Source organism: Typopeltis vanoorti, chromosome 9 (genome assembly GCF_054136105.1).
Source record: "Typopeltis vanoorti isolate ZY-2024b chromosome 9, IOZ_Tvanoo_1.0, whole genome shotgun sequence".
NCBI lineage: Eukaryota > Metazoa > Arthropoda > Arachnida > Uropygi > Thelyphonidae > Typopeltis > Typopeltis vanoorti.
This window is the reverse complement of record NC_143557.1, coordinates 124695823-124717805: the sequence shown is the minus strand read 5'-3', so window position 1 is coordinate 124717805 and position 21983 is coordinate 124695823. Positions and strand designations below refer to the sequence as shown.

Sequence of the window (21983 nt, the reverse complement as noted above, 5' to 3'; positions counted from 1 at the left end):
CTCCATGGAGGCCTGGATAATAATAATAATTTATCTCAGGCTTTTTGTCGCATGTAATTTAATGCTGGAGGATGTTCCTCTTCAGATTTTCCAATTAATGCAGATGTTCCTCATTTTGGTTCTGTTATTTTGCCCAACAGATAAATGATACTCTCTTTCTGATCTCAAACCCTGTTCACAATTTTGTTGATGAGAGCACTATCCTCTCATACAACAAATCTTGTGGTGCTCAAGCATCCAAAACACTGATCTCCACACCATCCTACAATGGAAGAATAACAATCTAATCACCTTCAGTGCTTCCAAAACACAGTTCTGCCTTTTTTTCTAAAAAACAAAGACTGTAGTTCTTATCTCCTTATCTCTGACAACACTGAGCTGAAAAGTAACGTTCAACTCTTTGTTCTTGGGTTGACTCCTACTTCTAGTCTTTGCTCTCATAATAACATCACTTCTATATTTATCTCAACTTCCAGAACACTTGCTGACCTCTTTTGCTCAAAGACATTGTTATATCTACTTTATCTTCTCCTTTATTTTTTGTTATATAATTTTTATTTACTTTATGCTTTGGCTTTCTTGCTATCACTCACGCTCTATAATTTAACAAATTTATTTGTTTTTGGACTGCAACAGTTAAATTATCCTTAGCATGTGAAACTGTAAGAATCTTAAATGAAGACAAAATACATAATATTCCCCTTTAGCTTTGACCATTACCTTGTATCAGTTGTGGCTTAAACTTATTACTTAGCATAATATAAATACCTTGCCCCCCCTCATTTGTCAGATACATGCAGGTTTGTAGTTTCAGGATTAGTGCATTGACAAGCAGTCTCAATGTGTTGTTTCACAAATAATTTAATTAAACCGTAAATAAACTGTAAACTGTTTATTTACGGTTTAATTAGTAAACGTCTTCCTACTTTGAAAAACCCTACTTTTAAAAGTAGTGTTTTTAAAAATTAGGAAACATCTGCAAAATGTAAATATACAATCTAAATATACCTTTGAGTGTGCATCTCCCTTCTCTAATGCATTTGTATCCTTGTTATAATAAGTAGATTGCTAAAACATGATTTTTTTTTTCATATAACAAACCTATGCTATCCATCAAAGAAAATATTGCTGTTGTCAACCCTAATTCTTAATTGTGGTCTTCACTATCCTATCACTTTATTCCCAATTCCAGACACACAGACTGACACTGACCTATAATTTGAAACTTTAGTCTTATCACCTCCCATATGAAGTAGAACAATCTGCCCTCTTTCCACTTCTTTGGAACTTGGCTCAGCATAAGACTGATGTTAGAAAGATAAGTCAAAACTGTTGTTACGTCCCTGAAACATTTGCTCAAAACATAGTGATATATCCTAAAGCTGTAAACACATGGTGATATATCCTCTTATATGTATGGGTGTCTTTTTTTTTTGTAATGACCCTACATATGAAAGACAACAAGACCTATAACACAACAGAGCAATGTGTGAGAAAATGATTAAGGAGAAAGAAGTAATCTATTAATATGTTTCTTAAAGAGTTCAGGATTGTATTCAGTGGCAAACACAGTATGGAGAGCCTGTTCCAAAGAACAGCAGTGTATGAAATGAAGGAATATGAGTTTGGTATGTTTGGACAGTTCTAGTTCTTATATAATCAGAAAAAAATAGAGTCATGGTAGTGCTATTTCTGCTATGCCTTTTCTGCCATAGAAAAGGCATAGCAGAAACAAAGCACCTATGGATATTACTGAAGGGAGTTTGTGAGAGACAGATTACCTACTAAGCAGATTGTCCTCTTATGACCAGCCAAAATGTGTGAACAATTATTAATTATATGAAGAGCTAAAGGCTTCAAAGGAAACAAAATGGGATGTAATATCCCTTAACTTAATTAACGTGTGAACAATATTCCAAAATTGGTGAGATCTGAGATTTATAAAGTGCTAGAAGTACTGCAGAAGAGAAATAATGTTTTGAATGGAAAAGAAAACCATGTTTTTTAGTGGAGGAGTAAGCTATTGATCTAATAAGTTTATGCCAGGATAAGCTGGATGTGATAGTCAGACCAAAGAAAAGAAAATTGATATTGAAATTATATTGCAACATTATCAAAAGTAAGTGGAAGTGAAATAGGATCTTTCTTGTAAGTAATAAGACAGGCCCGAGTTTTAATGACATTGAAATTCACTAAGTCATCTTGATCATATTTGAGAATAGTGAACAAATTATTATTTAAGTCATGGTTATGGAAGATCTTGAGGCTTCGGTCATTTGAGTCACTAGGGTTTTTAAAATGAAGAAGAGGAATGGAGAGTACTCTCAACATCAGCAAAACTATAAACAGGATTTGCAATCAGAGAGAGAGAGAGAGAGAGAGAGAGAGAAAGATAATTAATGTAAAGGAGGAAGAGTGTGGGTGAGAGTACAAAAATCCCCTGAAGAACTTTAGCATTGATAAAGAAATCTGATGAGAGGAAGCCATCCACTAAGACATGCAATGAATGACCAGAAGAAACTAGAAATCCAATAACAAAGTTCAGGAGAAAGACCATAACATGGTAGCTTGTCCAGGAGGCCATGATGATCAAGATTCAGGCAAGATCAAAGACCTTTTATATATCAAAAGCGACCACATGATTTTCTCCAAATGTTTCCATGACCTGTGTCTAAAGGTGGGTATGTGAGGAGTTGTTTGAATCAGTATTTTTCTCCAACTCTTGTTTAGATGACCAAGGCAAATCGTCACATATGGACTACTATGAACAGATTTGGCCACCTGATTTTCAAAAGAATAAAGAGATATTGGAAAGGGGCCAGAGGCAATTGAGTAAGTTAATTTCTGGTGTATGGAATGGTGAGTATGAAGAAAGGCTGAAAGATGCAATTTGCAGAATATAGTGGATAGCAGGAAGAGGGAATGATAGAGACATACAAGTTGGTAAGGGGTTGTTATAGGATTAATGTTGAAGTTTTTCATTAAATGGTGAGAAATTGGTGGGGGGGGGGACCACAAGGTCACTCCTGAAAGCTGTATAAAGGGAAATGTGAGCAAGGGAGTGAGAAGCAGGTTTTTAGCATGGAGAGTTGTGGATGACTGTAATGCACTACCTGAAAGTGTGGTGTTTGCAGAGAATATGAATGTGTTTAATGCATGGCATGAAGAGCTATGTCTATGACAAAGGGACCCCACTAGATGAATGTTTGACTCCATTTGGGATCTTGAGGTAATAATCTTCTACTTGATCTTTCCTCTTTACATTTTACGTTGTGTGGTGTTTTATTTTTGCAACCATAATGAAGATAAGGTGGTTAGCCCTATACCTCCTAGTGTGTCCTATGTCTGTAAATGTGTGTGTTCACAGGGCTGGTTTGACTCTTCTGGGGTATGAAAAACCTGAGTTTCCTGGTGAAAATAAAAAACCTACATTAGTATGAGACTAGCTAACTCACTTTTTGTTGAAAGAGACCAGATAAAGGTTCCTTACGTCACTGATGGGTCAAACCCAGGTCTTTCCAATCAGAGGGCTTCATCTATAATGACGGAGCTATGGAGGGCCTTGAGATGATAATAATAATAAGAGTATTCATCTGGCATCTATTCAATGGCATGGAAGCAAGCTTTAATACAGCTTGTATCTGAAAACAGAGATAAAAAATGAGCAGTGTATGTGTGTGTGTGCTGAGAAAATAACACCCAGAAATCAGTGGCTATGATTGGTTATTATGTCAACCAATCAAACTGAATGTTGTCATTTGTTATGAGTTGAGGCTTTTTTTTTTCTGAGTTTCATCTGATTTCCATGTGTGAAGTGTGAATTGACATGTTTAGGACATCGATATAGACAAGTTTTCAATATATAATTTTCTATAAATAATTTATAACTTTTTGTCCATATTTATAATGGGAAATGGTGTTGATGATCTACTGAATGCCCCATTTTCTGCCAGAGCTTTTGCAGATTGTATGATTGTAGATGAAGGAGATAAGCGTCATCTCTCTCTTCCAAATTTACTATTACTATATCGAACTGAATGGTGTCATTTGTTATGAGTTGAGGCTTTTTTTTTCTGAGTTTCATCTGATTTCCATGTATGAAGTGTGAACTGACATGTTTAGGACACCGATATAGACAAGTTTTCAATATATAATTTCAATATATAAATACAATACTATTTATACCTTTGCGTAATTCAGATATAACAACCAAATATAGCATTCTCCTTCATCATAATTTTCTAATATATCTTAAAACAAACACATTGTCCCCCACTGTATGCAGATCTCGTTACAATTAATTGATAAATTAAAGTATTCAAAGTTATTATTATTATTATCCCAATCCCAAGACCCCATGGATACAAAGACTCATCTAGGAGATCCTTTAGTCATACACACATAGCTCATCATGCCACACCTTAAACACACTCAACTTCTCTGCAAACACCACACTCTCAGGCAAGGCATTTCAATCATTCACAACTCCACATGCAAAAACCTGCTTCTCAATCACCTACTAACCCACACCTTATACAACTTCCAGGGATGACCTCGGGTTCTCACCTGATCTCCCACCATTTTCTGTAAAACCTCTCCAACATTGTTCCTATAACAACCCCTTACTAACTTGTAAGTTTCCATCATATCATCCCTCTTCTTCCTATCCACTAGACTCTGTAAATCGCATCTTCTCCACGTTTCCTCATATTCTACATGCCAGAGATCAGAAACTACCTTAGTCGCCAATGAACCTCCTTTCTCTCAATCCAACATCTTTGTCCTTAGGTACAAAACCAGGTGACAAAATCTGTGCACAGTAGTCCATGTGTGGCCTAATCAAAGCCTTATACAATGAAACAAGAATCTCCTTACTTCTACAAGCAGTGTCCTCCACCTTATTCCCAAAATCCTTTGTGTTGTCCTCACAATTTTGGCAATGTGTTCACAAAATTTCAGATCCTTATCCACCATCACCCCAAAATCTCTTATTTCTCCACATCCAACAATATATCCCCATCAAAGTATAAATTCTACATTCCATCTTTGTTTCCCAAATTTAAAAACCTTACATTTTTCAACATTGAACTTACATCCCTATGCTCATTCATTCAATTTATTCAAGTTTTCTTATAAGTACAAGACTCATATTAAAAAACATATGTCAAGGCAGATGTCACAACATCTTCTCTACTCTTCATAGTTTCTCCCAACTTTACATCATCTGCAAACAACTGAATATCTTCATCCAAATCTTCACCAATATCATTAACATACAGGTAGAACAGCAATAGCCCTAAAACAGACTCCCGAGGCACATCACTAGTGACTTTCCTCTTTCAAGATATTGCTCCCCAACACATAACATGCTGATACCTATCAGATAGCCAGTTTCTAATTCAGTGCACTAATCTAATATTCAACCTCATCCACTCTAACTTTATTTATGACCTCTCTTTAGCAAATCCATGCTGTCCATCAAAGATAATACCACTGTTGGTAACCCAATTCTGGATCCTAGTTCTCATCAGCTTCTCCGACAACTTAACTGCAACTCCTGACACATATAGTCCTATAATTTGTTGCCTGAGTTCTATCACCTCCCTTATTAATTGGCACAATCTTGTCCTCCTTCCACTCCTTTGGAATTCATATTAAAAAAATATGTCAAGGCAGATGACAACTCCCTGGCACATTCCTTCAGAATACGTGGTAATATATTATCAAGTCCAACAGCCTTATTAACATCAAGTTTGTTGAATTCCCCATACACTTCTTGCTCACTTACATTCATTCTCTCCTTCCATCATCAACTGTTCTCAATCTCTCCATGATGCCACATTCACAAGAATGAAAGACATTTATGAACTGCTCATAAATATCTCCTCTATATCTTCGGCAACAGTTGCCCTTATACCACTTTCTCCAATCATTGTCATCCTTCCATAATCATTCTTTTCTTTTTTTTTTGCTGGCTACATATCGAAAGAACTTTCTAGGATTCTTTAAAGATACCAAGAAATTTTATACTTGGTTTTAATCCTTTTCCCAATTAAACAAAACAAAGTTTTGCATGTGAAATATATTCAAATCTAAGCTACATGTATATAAAGGGTATTGACTTCATATCACTTGCCTTAGTATGTTTCCCATAATGCGAAGCACACCTCCCCTTTCGGGCATGTATAATGCAATGCATAATTGGAAGAGCCACTGTCCATACCGGTTTCGACCTTTATTGAGGTCTCGTCAGTGGGAGCCAGACCCGGGAGAGATAGCAAGGTCCTTATGGTCCTTATAAGGACTGGCTTAAAGGGGCGAAGCAAGAATGCTTTTCATCTTCCCTGTTATCTGTAGGGGACAGTGTAGGGATAAGGTGTTATTGAGCTATTAAAGCTCTGATCATGGCAGGAGGGTAACAACAATAGCCGAGCCTCAGTTAGAACTTCATTGGCTACAGCACTGCCATCCATTACCCTCCAAAGGTATTAATCACTGCATCTCACAGTAGATTTTATTGCCGATGCATCACGATCACCAGATAGCAAGGTTGAAGTAATGCAGAAGTCATATATATCACATATACAAGTAGACAAAAGGTGCTTGATATTATTAATAAAAATCTCTGGATGAGAGAAAGATGTAGAAAGATTTTTTACCTTGGTTTTAATCCTTTTTCAAGTAAGCAAAACAAAGATTTGTGCATGAAATATATTCATGTCTAAGCTACTTTTATATAGAGATTAATGACTTCATATTACTTACATTAGTATGTATCCCATAATGCAAAGCACACTCCCTTTCACGGGTGTATAATGCAATGCATAATGGGAAGGGCCGCTACCAAGACCGGTTTCAACCTTTATTGAGATCTTGTCAGTGGGAACCAGACCCGGGAGAGATACCAAGGTTGAAGTAATGCAGAAGTCTCAAAACTTTCTACATCTATTCCTAGGATTCTGTTTGGCTTCATTAGCTAACTGCTGTTCATACTTCACTTTTGCTACCTTTACTAACCAAGTCACCCTCCTTGCCTGGTCTTTGTAATTCTCATGGTACTAGTTATTACTTCTCTTATGCTGCCTCCATAATGCCTTTTTTCTCTGTATCACATGCTTAATTTCTTCATTCATCCATTTCACACCTACCTTGTTTAACCTTCTGACCCTTGGAATACATTTAGACATTGCTTCTACTACATAGTTCTTGTATATCTCTCAAGCTGCATTGATCTCTTTTCCAGCTAACTCCACATTCTATGCTACATCTCCAAGCTGTTTCCTGAGCTCCTCATAATCACCAGCCATGCAGTTCCACACATACCCTTTTCTCACAGAGGTCCTCACACTGCTGGCAACTACCCAGGTAATCTCTTCATGGTCACTCTCACTAACTGGAGGATGATTTAATACCTCATTTATAATAACATCCTCTGATGAGATGATCAAATCCAAGATCCTCAATCCTCGTGTGACTTCTGTTACATGCTATCTGAGGTTGTTATCCCTCAAAAACTCAAGAAACTCATTTTCTTTACTTCCAGTTGCTATCTCATCATTCCAGTCTATATTGGCATAATTAAAATCTCTCATAATGATCACTCTTTTCTTATTTGCTTGGCTAATTTGATTATACATTTCATAGTCACTACCACCACATTTCCTGGTCTATAGCAACATCCAACCAAGTATTTCATTCTATTCAACTCTTTCTCACACCATACTGCCTCAAAACCACTGGCATTATTTCCCTCTTGCATTTGTACTTTGTATGGACATTACTCTTTCTCTATCATTAATAGCACTCCCCCTCCCTTTTTACCCTTTCTATTTTCATGATAGAGAAATTTTCCCAAAATTCATCCAAAAATTGTTGGAATAAGTGAGAAATGGTTGGATGAGGACAACATCCTGACAGGAATAGAGATGGAAGGGTATGATGTGTTCTCATCCAACCATTTTTCACTTATTCCAACAATTTTTGGGTGAAAAGACTCAATTAATGCAACCATTTCATTTGCTTCGTTTCTTACACTTCTAGCATTTGTATGCAAACACAGCAGCTTATTTCTGGATCTGTAGCTAGTTCCACAAATACCATTAATTTGATCTGTCTTCTCCATGCTTAACTCGAACCATTTCTTTTTCTCCTTATTCATCTTAGAACCTCTTCAAATCCAACTGTTTTCTCTTGATCCCAGGTCATACCCTTACCTTTTTGTCTATGCTCCAAAGGATGTGAATATATCAACATCCAACCAAGTATTTTATTCTGTTCAACTCTTTCTCACACCATACTGCTTCAAAACCATTGGCATTATTTCCCCTCTTGCATTTGTACTTTGTATGGACAAAACTCTTTTCTATCATTAATAGCACTCCCCCTCACTTTTTACCCTTTCTATTTTCATGATAGAGAAATTTTCCCAAAATTCATTCAAAAATTGTTGGAATAAGTGAGAAATGGTTGGATGAGGACAACATCCTAACAGGAATAGAGATAGAAGGGTTGGATGTCTCCTACACTACAGTGCTCCTTCACTTTGTCCTTCAAAGTGTAGGAGCACTGTCCACCCTGAGCACCTTGTCCCTGTCTGTCTTGCACACCTGTTCTCTCATTCTTTATACTCATGTCACTTACTTCTTCATTCATAAACATCTCTTCGACCTCTCCTGTCTTACTCTCCCATTCTTCAACATCACTTCCCACTTGATCAGATTCATTCTTTGCACTGATTTCTCTACCTTCAGCAGCAGTTTCTCCAAACAACTCACACCAAAACTACTCAAATGCAGTCCATTGCTCCTATACAGTTCACTTTGTCCTTCAAACTCCTTCTACACATTAACAAACTGCACTCCTTTCTCTTCACATATTTCTGCTAACGTATCATTCATAATCCTTGCTCTCCACCTCATCTCACCACTCTCATAACTGGCAACCCGCTTACTATCTTTTCTATCATACTATTCTCTTTTATCCGTCTCAACAACCTCCTGATATCCATCTGACATGTTCTTTGTTTGCAGTCGAGTCATTTGTACCTATCACAATTACCAACTCATTTGTTCGCTTAGTTCTTATATCTAATGCCTTAATCACGTTATTCATTCTATCTCCAGTAAAGCATACTTTGTGCATCCTCTCAGCCAGCACACCTTTAATAATTGAATCACCATACAACCCCACTTGCAGGTCATTTATTACCTCTTTTATACCAACATTATTTGTTCTCATCATTTTCCCTCTTCCATATATATCTCAAATTATCTTAACTTCATTCCACATCCATTTCATATCTTGCCTCATCTTAACCAAACTCAATTTTCGAACCTTGTGTCACACTTCAGCTCTCATTAAATTTCTCAATTTTGTTGCTAGCCATACATGCTTGTTTGCAATCAACACCACTCGCCACCTTATCTTTAACTGCACTTTGATTTTTAACTTCCATTACATTCACATCACTTTCGTCTTTCTTACCATCAATTGTTAAGTTTCTCAGATTGCTTGTTCTCTTTTTCAAAACTTTTATAACATTTTTTTCGCTGCTCTTTTATATCATCCTTTTCTATCAGACTAGTACTCATCCTACTTGCGACATTCTCGCTACAAACACTTTTAGTTATCAGCATATTAGCACTCATCAAATCCTCATTCAGCTCACACTTCACACACACACATCCTCCTTTCATCCCCCTTAAATATTCACAATTTATTTATATAATCAAACAGGTGCATATTGCATACCTCACATTTCATGAAACGACTGAAATTGAATTCCTGCATGGACAAAGCTGCTGCCACTTTCCTTCACCAGTTACTATAATAAGCTCTAATTTCAACAAATTTTTAAATTAACTTAAACAAAAAAAATCCCAACACTAATAACACTGCAAGTGTACAACCTTACAACAACTCTTACTCACGAATACACACTTATATACTATTAATTATTTCACAAAACTAATCTGAAATGGGAGCCCTCTTTACACACTGCTGCTTCTCTCGTGAATTTATCCTACAATTAATTGTATTGGACCAACTAAGAAGAGCACAGATGTGCTATGCATTCTTAAAACTTTCATATATTGATAAAAATGCAATCACATGGTCAAATTGATGAATTTTATAGTGAGGGTTGCATAAGCCACACGACAGCATACCCAATACTGAAATGGACATGTTACACCACTGATATATATATATATATATATATAGATTATAAAATACCTCATTTCTAGTATCAGTATTTGAATCACCAAGAAATGAGTTGACTCTCTCAAAGGACGGCCTGAAGAAACTACTTACCCATGGTGGTAACATCATCTCATGTACATTAAATACAATATGGTGCAGTTGCAGCAAGTCCATAAGGGCTGCAGGGCTCACTGAATGCAGCTCCAGTGTTGAGTATACTAGCCAATACTACTCGCTAGTATACCCAACACTGGAGCTGCATTCAATGCAGCCCTTATGGACAACCTGTCGTTGATATGCAAAAAAAAAAAAAAAAACTATCCCATACTGAATAACTACAATGATATATGTTATGGAGTAAACGGGTTTATTAACAAAGAAATATCTGTTTACACCTGATGATTATGTGTATCCACAACTAGCAGTGGAATCTTAGTCGAATAAAGCATTAGTGATGGTAGATTACATGCTCAAAATGGGCATCTTATCTTTCAAGACAGGTTTCATAGGGCATGTTAAAGTTCTCCATTATCTTGGAGATAAGGTTAGAACATCTGCTGGACATATCATGTAATTTTATGCTGCCTTCTGGGGTATGTTGAAGGAATCGATATTCTACCATGACCTGCCTTCAAACCTTAATGAACTAAGGGAAGAATATCGAGTCCTTCAACATATCCCAGAGGCCACAAGCAATGTGAGATATCAGGAGAATGTGATGGGTATGGGAATTCTGTGAATCTTGAAACGAGCTTCCCAGGGAAGTATTCTGATAAGTATGCTCTAGAACCACTGGATGTTTTACAGGTTGCTCTGTCCTGTCGGAATACCTGTGCATGAAATGGAATGTTTTTTGCACAGCACAGCCTATGCAAATCCTGAGTGAATGGAACCAGCATATTCTTGATGTAGTATTCACTATTCAAGGTCACAGTTACATCACCCACTTCAATGAAGTAGGGCCCAATTATGCCATGGCCGGAAACTGCACACTATGCAGTGCCCTTCTTGCTGTGAACAAACTACTCACAAACATGTTGTAGGCTTGGACCATTTGCTCTACCAACTCTGCATAAATGTCTTTTGTTCCAAAGTCAACACCACTGCCATAGCTAAATGTAATGGCATAGTAGACTCTACACATGTTCTTCTATTAATAGTGCATGCAGTTAAATGGCATATCTCATACAGTGTGTACTGAAAGGGGTCTCGAAGTTCAGAACTGTTTTTTTTTTGCACCATACCATATTAAAGTTTAGTTAATACATCTTAACAAAAAGTAAATCAGAGTTTATCAATCAGATTAATCTGGAACTAATCTAACACATATGGCATGCTTTACATTAGTTAAAGCATATATGAACTACTGTCAGGAATTTATTTTCATTTGTTATATGTAGTTAGTAATAAAAGAGAAATGACTTTCACCTTTCTACTGAAGGGCTGATATTCATTGGAGAATAAAGAACTCCGTTTGCCGTTTTTGGAGTATATGATACTGACATTATTGACTCTGGTGTTTGGCTAATTGATGACCTAAAAAATTATATTAAACATATTGTAAAGTGATCATGTAGGATGAACATAAGAAGGCATGTTCCATTTGACTGATATTTAATAAATAACCATGCATATGTATAAATAAATCACTTTTCACAGTAATATTAGTTAAGTGTCAGGTCAAGGACATGACAATCATTAAAGCAATTAATTACATATTTTTATTTTCAATATCATATCAATTTTTATCCTGCTCAAAATATAAATGGTGATCATTTTATATTTCAAATCCCTTATACATCCTAGTGTCCTGAATTAGTCTGAAGATATTCATATCAACAATAATTAGTCAATGTCTGTTTTTATTGCTTTTGTATTATTTCATGTGAATTTCTCAACATCTTTATGATGTAAAATGGCATGTGTACAGTAGCCTCCCTTATCCACAGGGGATATATTCCAAGACCTCCCAGTGGATACCTGAAACTGTGGAAGTACTGAACTCTATACATACCTATGAGTATATACCTATACATACATACTTATGATAAAATTTAATTTATAACTTGGCACAGTAAGAGATTAACAACAATAATTAATAATAAAATAGAACAATTATAACAATATATTGTAATAAAAATTATGTGAATGTGAATGGAATCTTAGCACCCTTGGAATATAATTTTTTTTTTCTTTCCTTATAAAGTCAAGAACCTGTGTGTTGAGACTTACTTCAGACAGACAGGTAGATCAACAACCATCCATTTAGAAGAACACAAATTGTACATCTGCAATCACGACTATAGTCAATCTGGCCTTGCAGATCATGTTTTGGATACAACCCACCAGATCTCCTGGAAAAAATCCACCATCTTCTACCATAGTAAATTCAAAAAAGAAAGACTGTTTTTAGAATCTGTGGTGGCACTCAGAAATCAACTGAATTTAAATAAATAATAATAATAATAATAATTATTATTATTATTATTTGTCACCTCCAGGGAGTCCAAAGACTCATAGAGGGAGGGAATCTACTCTACAGCTCTGCTTCCACCACTCACAATCCACCAATTGACTGCAAACTACACCACCGCTACCACTAGTATTTCCACAGACAATCACAAACATCCATTCCCATGGCGGGATTCGAACCCACAGCCTCTTGACTGGAGAACGGACATGCTAACCACTCAGCCAGCTAGGCTGGGCAAATAAATAAGGTTGATAAAACTTCCCAAAATTTGGGAAACATTAATTATCAGAGATCTCACTTTACATCATAGGCCACCTACAAATGCCCACAGAAGGCACACTGCCTAGATAGAACTTTAGAGTGACCCACCTGCTTTACTTAGTATTGTGTTGTATTTGATTTGCGTTACAAGAGTTATTTGTAATCCCTCAAGACGTTTCAGTGACTGAGACAAAATATTGGAAGCATTAAAATTAGTTTTAATCCTTTCCTAGTGTAGCAAATATTCCATTAAACCTTACATGAAAGTCAAGAACTTTCACTTTTTCACTTAAAGGAAGCACTTTACAGCTTCTCTTTAGCATATCCAAATTGCCATCATGACTACTCTTGTGCTTCGGGGCCATTATTAAGTAAAAATTATCCATGTTTAGTTCAGTACTATAGCTATTCCTTTCATTTCTTGATCATTATACCTGAATATACCTGGTTGGCAAATTCAAGCCCATCTATTTGTTCTTCAGCAGAAACATCCATAGGATGTTTCTGCTTTGTCATTTTAGTCCTCAACCTTATGGTTGGTTGGATAGCAATATGCTATTTTACCAGGGAATGATTATGAATATTACAAATGTTTATTAGGAATATTAATAATATTCACCTAACAATATGATTTATATAAGAAATAAGGAAAATATTTGATTTTCTTTTTCAGATATCTTGAATTTGCATCAACCAGGTATATTCAGGTATAATGATTAAGAAATGAAAGCTATAGTATTCAATTAAACGTGGATTTTCTTGAATGTCTAGAAACATCAAGTGGGCTGATGTGGGCAAACATCAGAATGGAAAATAAGATATTTGTACCTATGGTCCCACAGAAAACCTTTACCAAGAAAGAAGGAAGGATTTATCTATCCATTAGAGAAGGTAGCTGGCACAAAGAAAAACTTGGTCATTGCTGGAGAACTAAACAGCAGAGTAGGAAATATTTTGGGAAAATTGGGATAAAAATGCAAAACTAATAATAGTGGCAAGTACCAAGGATTTCTGTTTGATACAAGGAACTGTCATTACTAACACCATATTTAAAGAGAAGGAAAAATTAAGGAAAGAGTCTTGAATGGTGATTCTATGAGACTGACAAAATTGTGCTTCCAGGTGCAAAAATTAACAATGTTAGTGAGTCTGTTAGAATGCAAAAGGGTTAAAGTGAAAGAGTTGATTGTTTAGGCTGGAATGAATGATTTATTATTATTATTATTTGACACCTCCAAGGAGTCCAAGGACTCATCGAGGGAGGGCACCAGCTCTACACCTCCATCTCCACCATTCAATTACCAACTGACCACAACTACACCAATGCCATCTACCGCTGACCACCACTGGTATTTCCACAGACAATCACAAACATCCATGTCCACAGCAGGATTCAAACCCGCAGCCTTTTGGCTGGAGAGCGGATATGCTATCCACTAGGCCAACCAGGCCGGCAAAAAAATTTGAAATACGAAGCCTCTGTTCTCGCCCTTCTTTATTCTCTATTTGAAAGGAGAAAAATATGGTATGACATGGGAGAACATGAAAGAGTTAGTGAAAGAAGAAATACGAAAGTTAAGATAGTGATTCTGTTGCCACGATATGACAGAGTTGAGCTGAGGAGAGCCATAATAGCAGATGAGTTGATGCTTAGGTTATGCAGGAGGAATGATGTGTAGTTTCCAGATGTGAGTTTGATGGATGAAAAGACTTATACAAGAAGGATGGTTTGCTCTGAATGGATGAGGTGGCCAGAGTCTGGAAAAAGTGGTCTTAAATGTAGTAAAAGTGGATATACAAAATCAGGGAAATTAGAGTTTATTTGGGGGAGAGGGGATTTTTGAGTGTAAAAATGTGCATAAAATGACTACATTAGTACTGCTGGTAACAAACCAGAATGTGATAGTTAGTATAAAGCTTCAGGAGAGTGGTGGGCCTAAGAGGGTTTTGCATTTTATGTACACTAATGCAAGGAGCATTTGGATATGGAGATGGGGGTTGGTTAGTTCATCCTGGCTAAAGGATTTTGACATTAGTGAGATATGACTGACAGAAGATGATATAGTCAGCAAAACAGAATGTGAAGGGTATAGTGTTTCAGGTAGGATAGAGAGAAAAGAATTGAGGGAGGAGTATTATTGATGATAACCAATGAAATGCAATCAAAGAGAGTAGTTCAACTGCAGGCCAGTAAAAATAGCATATTTGAGATCATCTGTTGTGAGATTATTATTATGACCTATTCTGTGAAGTCCTTAGACTCCTCAAGGGAGGCTCTAAACTTCATGCTAAGCACTATCCAACATTTGGGCAACATCTATCATACTTGGTTTTCAATTCACTCACTGTCATGGCAACCTATTCCACTCATTCACCAATCTCCAATCAAAAAATCTATTCCTGAGATCTCTGCTAACTACATTCCTACCTCAGCATTTTAGAAATCGATTTGTTGTTTTGAAATCTTCAGCTTTAACCTCTCACATTGACGGATCTTGCATGCGATCGAATCTTCGTGGACGATTGTAATTCTTGTTGATAAATTTCATTTGGCAAGGAAAATTCTATGAACAGATAGAGGGGACATGGGTTCTACACTTTCTCGCAACTTTTTTATTGGAGACCTTTGAAGAAAAAGCCTTAAACTCTGCCCCACATAAACTCACTGTGTGGCTACACTACGTGGATGATGTGTTCTCTATTTGACTGCATGGCCTGGATATACTCCACAATTTCTCAACACACTTAACCCTTTCGCTGCTGATTTTCTATTCTACTGACATTGTTCCATGTGCTGAATTAATTTTGCAAAAAAATTTATAAATAAAATCAATTAAAATTCTTACAAGTAAGACGTCCAGACAGCATCATACATTCTTGATATACACTCACAAAAATGGTAATAATAGTGTTTTATAAAATTTGCATAATCTGCATAATTTGCAAGGGGTGTCCACTTGAGGGCACCATTTTTTCCGTGCTCGAGTTAATTCAACCATAGAAGTTAAAGGGTTAAACAATCAACATCTCAGGATCCAGTTTACCTTGGAAAAGGAAAACAACCACAGTCTCCTTTTTATTATTACACCCTCCATGGAGTCGGAAGACTCATCTTGGGAGGCTCATTCAACTTACAACATATTTATCATATAGAAGCTTAAAATCATTAACACTCCTTGCATTAACAACACATTCTGGTAATTTATTCCATTCACTGACAATTCTCCATGTAAACAATCTACTCCTCACCCCCCCCCCTTCACCACATTTTTAAATAACTTCCAGGAATGACCTCTGGTTTTTCTCCATCTCACCTTCTATGCTTTTTATAATACCCTCTGGATTAATCTGATAAAATCCTCACACTAACTTTAATGTCTCTATCATATCACCTCTCTTCCTTCTATCCACCAAACTCTGCAATCCACATTTCTTCAACCTCTCTCCATAGCCAGCATTCCAAAGTCCTGATATTATCTTAGTTACTTGCTTCTGGACCCATCTCCAATGTCTGCACATCAGATTCAAAACCACTAAGTTACCTGATCTGAACACAATAGTCCAAGTGTGGCCTAGATGCCAGCCTGATGGAGGCTTTCTGTCATACATGTAGATACTTTCACCAGCAGTCACCACTCCTCCCTCCCAACAATATGGGATTACAAAAACCCTATATAGCAGGGCAAAATTAATCAGTTCAGATAACAATCACCTAACTACTGAACTTAACCATATCCTTAACAACTTCTTAGCCAATAACTACAACCCCTAAAAAATCCAAAAACTATTAAAACCAATTAATCACAACCCACCCCCCCTCCCCACCTTCCCTGTCATAATAGAGATTACTCTACTAAATCTATCATCATTCCTTATATTCGGGGTACATCTGAAAAACTAACAAAAATCCTAAGAAAATATGACCTCACAACTAGTTACAAACTACATAAGAAATTAGCATCTCTTATCCACTGCACCAAATACCAGCCACTTCCCCTGGAGTATACTGGGTCCCTTGAAGTTGCAAACTATCCTACTACAGCCAAACAGGCAGGACAGCCAATATCAGGATATCCAAACACAAGAACTACATCCAGTGTCAACAATACAGCTACTCAGAACTTGCAGACCATACAATGGACACCACTACAGAATATGCTGGAAGAAGGCCACTTTATTACACAGCAACAAGTATGAAAGATTATTCCTTGAATCAGCTTCAGCTCTGAAAAACTTCCCAAACCACAACAAACTTGTGTGCATGAGACTGCCCCAAATTTGGGAAGCTTGCATTCTGAGAACATCAGCCAAATGGCCAAGACAACCTGTTTTAGCCCACAAGGGGGACACTGTTTTAGTCCACAAGGGGACACCTTTGGGACTCCAGGACTGACTTCACTTGCCTTTCTTTGGCCTCATTTGCTTAGTGTTAGTGCCTGCATGCACATATCATTGTTTTGTGATCTCCAAAGATGGCAATGTAAATATTGCTGAAATATAGGAAGATACTGATTAAAATTTTTAATTAATATTCTAGTATACATTGTCATTTCCTGAAAAATTAATAGCTATGTATAACCAATGTATGTTTACATGTCTTCATAAAATTTATTCTATATACCTGATACCATATTGGTCACTCAACTGTGGATCTACTCCACCTCTTCCCCATCCCAAGAAACCCAGGTGATCAGAGCTGCATGCAATAGTCAAGATGGGATCTTACCAAGGCTCTATAAAGAAGTATAATGGCTTTCTTATCTCTGCTCATGAACCATCCAAGTAATCTAATGAGCTGCTTTACCCACTTTTGTAACATGCCCTCTAAGCTTTAATTCCCTATCAAATAACACCCACCAAAACCCTGGTTTCATCAATTTCCTAGAGTACAGTTTCATCAATGTGGTACACAGCTGGTAATCTTTTCATCCCAAAATGCATCACCTTATATTTGTCACATTACACTGACATCCATTCTCCTTTGCCCAACTGCCAAGTTATTCAAATCATCCTGCAAAATGGTAACATCGACTTTGTTAACTATTGCTCTACACAATTTTGCATCATCAGCAAACAACTGAATAGTTCCCGTCAGATCCTTTCTTATATTACTAATGCACAAATTAAATAGTAGTGGCCCAAGAACAGAGCACTGTGGCAGGCCGCTAGTCACAGGCCTTCTACTGGACTCTACTCCTGAATTATTATTATTATAATTTATATAGGCATTCCATAAAGTCAAAAGACTCAATGCAGGAGATCCACTCTATCCTGTAATGCAATACCTATCACACAGCAGTGATAAGAACAGAGCCCTGTGGCAGGCAGCTAGTCACAGGCCTTCTCCTGAATTATTATTATTATTTATATAGGCACTCCATGAAGTCAAAATACTCATTGCAGGAGACCTACTCTAATCATTAACACAATACCTATCACACAACTCCTTAAACCTATTCACTGTTGGAGTGCTCACAACCACCTCTGGCAATCTATTCCACTCATTCACCACTCTCCAAATAAATAACCTAGTGTTATTTATTTGGAGAGTGAATGCACAACCTTCCTAACCACACTCTTAGACAACTTTCAAATATGAACCCTTGTTTTCCCTCCTATTCCCTATGTACTGAAAAATTTCTTTTGTGTCAGTCTTATAGCATCCCTATAGTAACATAAGTTTCTATCATATCCCCTCTACTCTGCCTGTCAGCTAAATTCAACCTGCACACCCCCTCAATATATTCTCATAAAGAACATTCCACAGGCTGGTCACCAGCTTGGTGGCTCTTCTCAGAATGATAGCCTTATAAAGAGAGAGATAATAACCTCCCTATCTTTACTTGTCAGTGTGTTCTTCAGCATTCAAGTAATTCCCTGAGCTATTTTGCACTCTTGCAATATGACCTCTGAATTTCAAATTTCTATCCACCATCACCCATAGATCCTGGCCTCATCAAATTTTCTGTAAAGTAGTATCAAAATGTGTAATCTTTTCATCCCAAAGTGCATTACCTTACACTTGTTAACACTGACTTGACAAGCATTGTTCTCTGACAACCACTGTAAGATTATTATTATTAACTCAGGACCCCATGGAGTCAAAGATTCATTTAGGAGGTCCCTCCGTCATACACACAGCTCATCATACCATGACTTAAACATACTCAAATTCTTTGCCGACACCACACTCTCAGGCAAGGCATTCCAATCATTAAAAAGACGCCAGAACAGAGACAAACAGAAGTAGAAAATTATGGAAAAGTTGGTTAAAAGTAAAATTCAGGAATAGGTGGATAGGAATACAACACCTTTATCAACTGTTGTCCTCCCTAGTTTTGCATCACTGTTAAACAACTGAATATCCCCCCCTTCAAATCTTCTGCTGTATCATTAATGTAAAAATTAAAGAGTAGTGGTCCTAGTACTGAGCCCTTGGGCACTCCACTAGTAACCCTCATTTGCCATGATTCCACACCAGTATACACCACCCCTCTGATATCTATCATCAGCCACCCTCCTATTCATGCACCAACCCATAAGTTTCTATATCCATCCCCATTTACTCCAACTTTTGTAATAGTTTTCCATGTGGTATTCTGTCAAATGCCTTTGCAAAGTCTTGCAATATCATAATGTAGCCATTTCCTTTATTCAATTCTGCTGTCACCTTATTATAAAATGTGAATAAATTACTAATGCAGGACCTGCCTTTTTTACAAAGCCATGCTGCCTCCTATAGAGTATAGAGTATCATATTCCTATCCACCTATTCCTGAATTTTACTTTTAACTGACTTTTTCAATACATCATTTTCTAATTGGTCTGTAATTTGCTACTTCTGTCTTGGAGCCACCTTTATGTAATGGAACTATCTTACTCTCTTTCCACTCCTTTGGAACCTTGCCAGAACTGATACTTAGATTAAACTACTTCATCAGAGACGCAGCCAGTTCACTTATACATTCTCGTAGCAAACGAGCAGACATACCATCCAGGCCCACTGCTGTATTCACACTCATATTTTTCAATATACTGAGTACCTCCAGTTCATCTATCTCAATGCTCACATCAGGCTCTGTCATCTCAGTAACTGCAAAGTCAGTTGGATGATATACCCTTTCAAAGTGATCACTTAGTAACAACTATTTCTTCTGCTTCTGTAAATTCCAACCATCAGCACAAAATAAAGTTATTTTTTCCATAATAATTTTTTCTCTTACTTGCTACATAGCAAAAAAAAACTCTTCTGGATTTACTTTGGTCTGCATAGCTAATTTTGTCTCGAAATCTGATTTAGCCTTCCTTACAATACTAGTTACCTTTCTTGGTTATGCTTTATACTCTTCATGGGCATGCTGATTACCTTGTTTATATTCCTTTTACAATGCAATATTTTTTTTGCAGCTGCTGCTTTATATTGTTAGTCATCCACTTAATCCTTACTCAGTTTATCCTTCTGATTTTGGTTATGCACTCTGATACTTTCTTGCTCAAACAATCCTTGCCACTTCCCATGCACTAATGAAGTTCATTCCATGTAGTTTCTTATGCTATGGTACTGCTCCAAGTTACCTCCTAAGTTTGTCATAATTGCCAGATCTGTAGTTCATAAAACCTTTCTTGATTGAAATTTCCACATGTTGAGCAACCTCCCAAGACAAGACAAGACTGCATGGTCTCTTTCCTCGATCGGAGGTAGAGTTGCTACTCTAATTAGTTCTTCTGATGCTATTACCAGATCCAACGCTCTCAAACCCCTGATTCCTTCCATCACTTTCTGTTTTAGGTAATTATCCCTTAGTAAATGTATAAATACCATTTCCATTTTCCCATGTGCCCTTTCCTCCTTTCAACCTATATCACCATAGTTGATGTCTCCCATGATAATAGCTCAGACTGCACTCATTGTGCTAATCTCCTGATGCATGTCATCCACATCATCTTCTGGATACCAAGGTCTATAGCAGCAACCAACAATAAATTTGGACCTACTGGCCTCTATCTCAAACCAGACAGATTCAAACGAATCATTTCAATGAGATATATACAATCTTCTTTAACTTATAGTTTTGTTGGTTGAAGTTCTTCAGCTAGCATTCATAATACCCCTCCTCCTGCCCTATTTCTTCTATCTTCTCTAAAAATACAATATCCATTACATTCTATCCCTGTAACTACATCATTCTCTGACAATCAGCTCTAGCTAATGCCAATAATTTTTAGCCAAGTTGAGCTAACCAATGCTAAAAACTTATCTCCTTTATTTATGATACTTCAAGCATTCATGTACATGCATTTCAACATACCCTTTGGCCTGCAGTTATCTTTACGTAATGTCATTACCTTCCCATTCAGATTCGAAACATGGGAAACTGCACCCATCTCTTTACAATCATTCCTGCACTCATACTCATTTGTCTCATGGGGTAGCTGGCTTGATTGCTTCCCCCCTAATATCTCTAGTTCAAGAATAAATTACTGGTATACCATCTAATCCCATAGCTGTTTCTACCTTTTACTTGAAACGTACTGAAAAAATTTTAGGATTATTTTCAGCCTGTACCGCTAAATTCGTTTCTTATTCTGCTTTTGTATTTTTCAACACTGGTTACCTTTCTGTTCTTTGCTTTACGCACTCTGTCTCTATCCTAACTGAAAACTTTATACACTTCACACATTCTATTGCACTAACTATATCATTTTCTGTCAGCCATATTAAGGGAAACTTATGCAGTTAGTGGAAGCAATGAGTTTGTGTTAAGGCACCAATGAAGCAAATGAGTGTGAGAATGACCAAGTGAGGAATCTGGTCTCTCAAGCAAAAATATTGAATAGGGTAGTTAATTCAAAAAGTAAAGATAGGTGGAGGAATAAAGAGATGTTGCCGTTTCTATATACTAATGCCAGAAGTATCAGGAACAAGAGAGAGGAATTTTTGACATTGGTTAGTGCAACTTACCCAAAAGTTATACGCATTAGTGAGATTTGCCTAACAGCAGATGATGTAGTTACAGAGATTGAATGTGAATGGTTCAGTATTTTCAGG

The 21983-nt window shown here is 36.8% G+C and overlaps 1 protein-coding gene across 1 annotated transcript in view; it reads right to left on the bottom strand.

Moving 5' to 3' along the window:
- The window catches only part of LOC150103501 (uncharacterized), a 335762-nt gene that overhangs the window by 56132 nt on the left and 257647 nt on the right, over positions 1 to 21983 (bottom strand). Inside the window, exon 11 of the mRNA XM_090398489.1 lies at positions 11629 to 11736. Coding sequence (XP_090254615.1) covers positions 11629 to 11736 — 108 coding nt within the window. The remainder of the gene's footprint in view (positions 1 to 11628; positions 11737 to 21983) is intronic.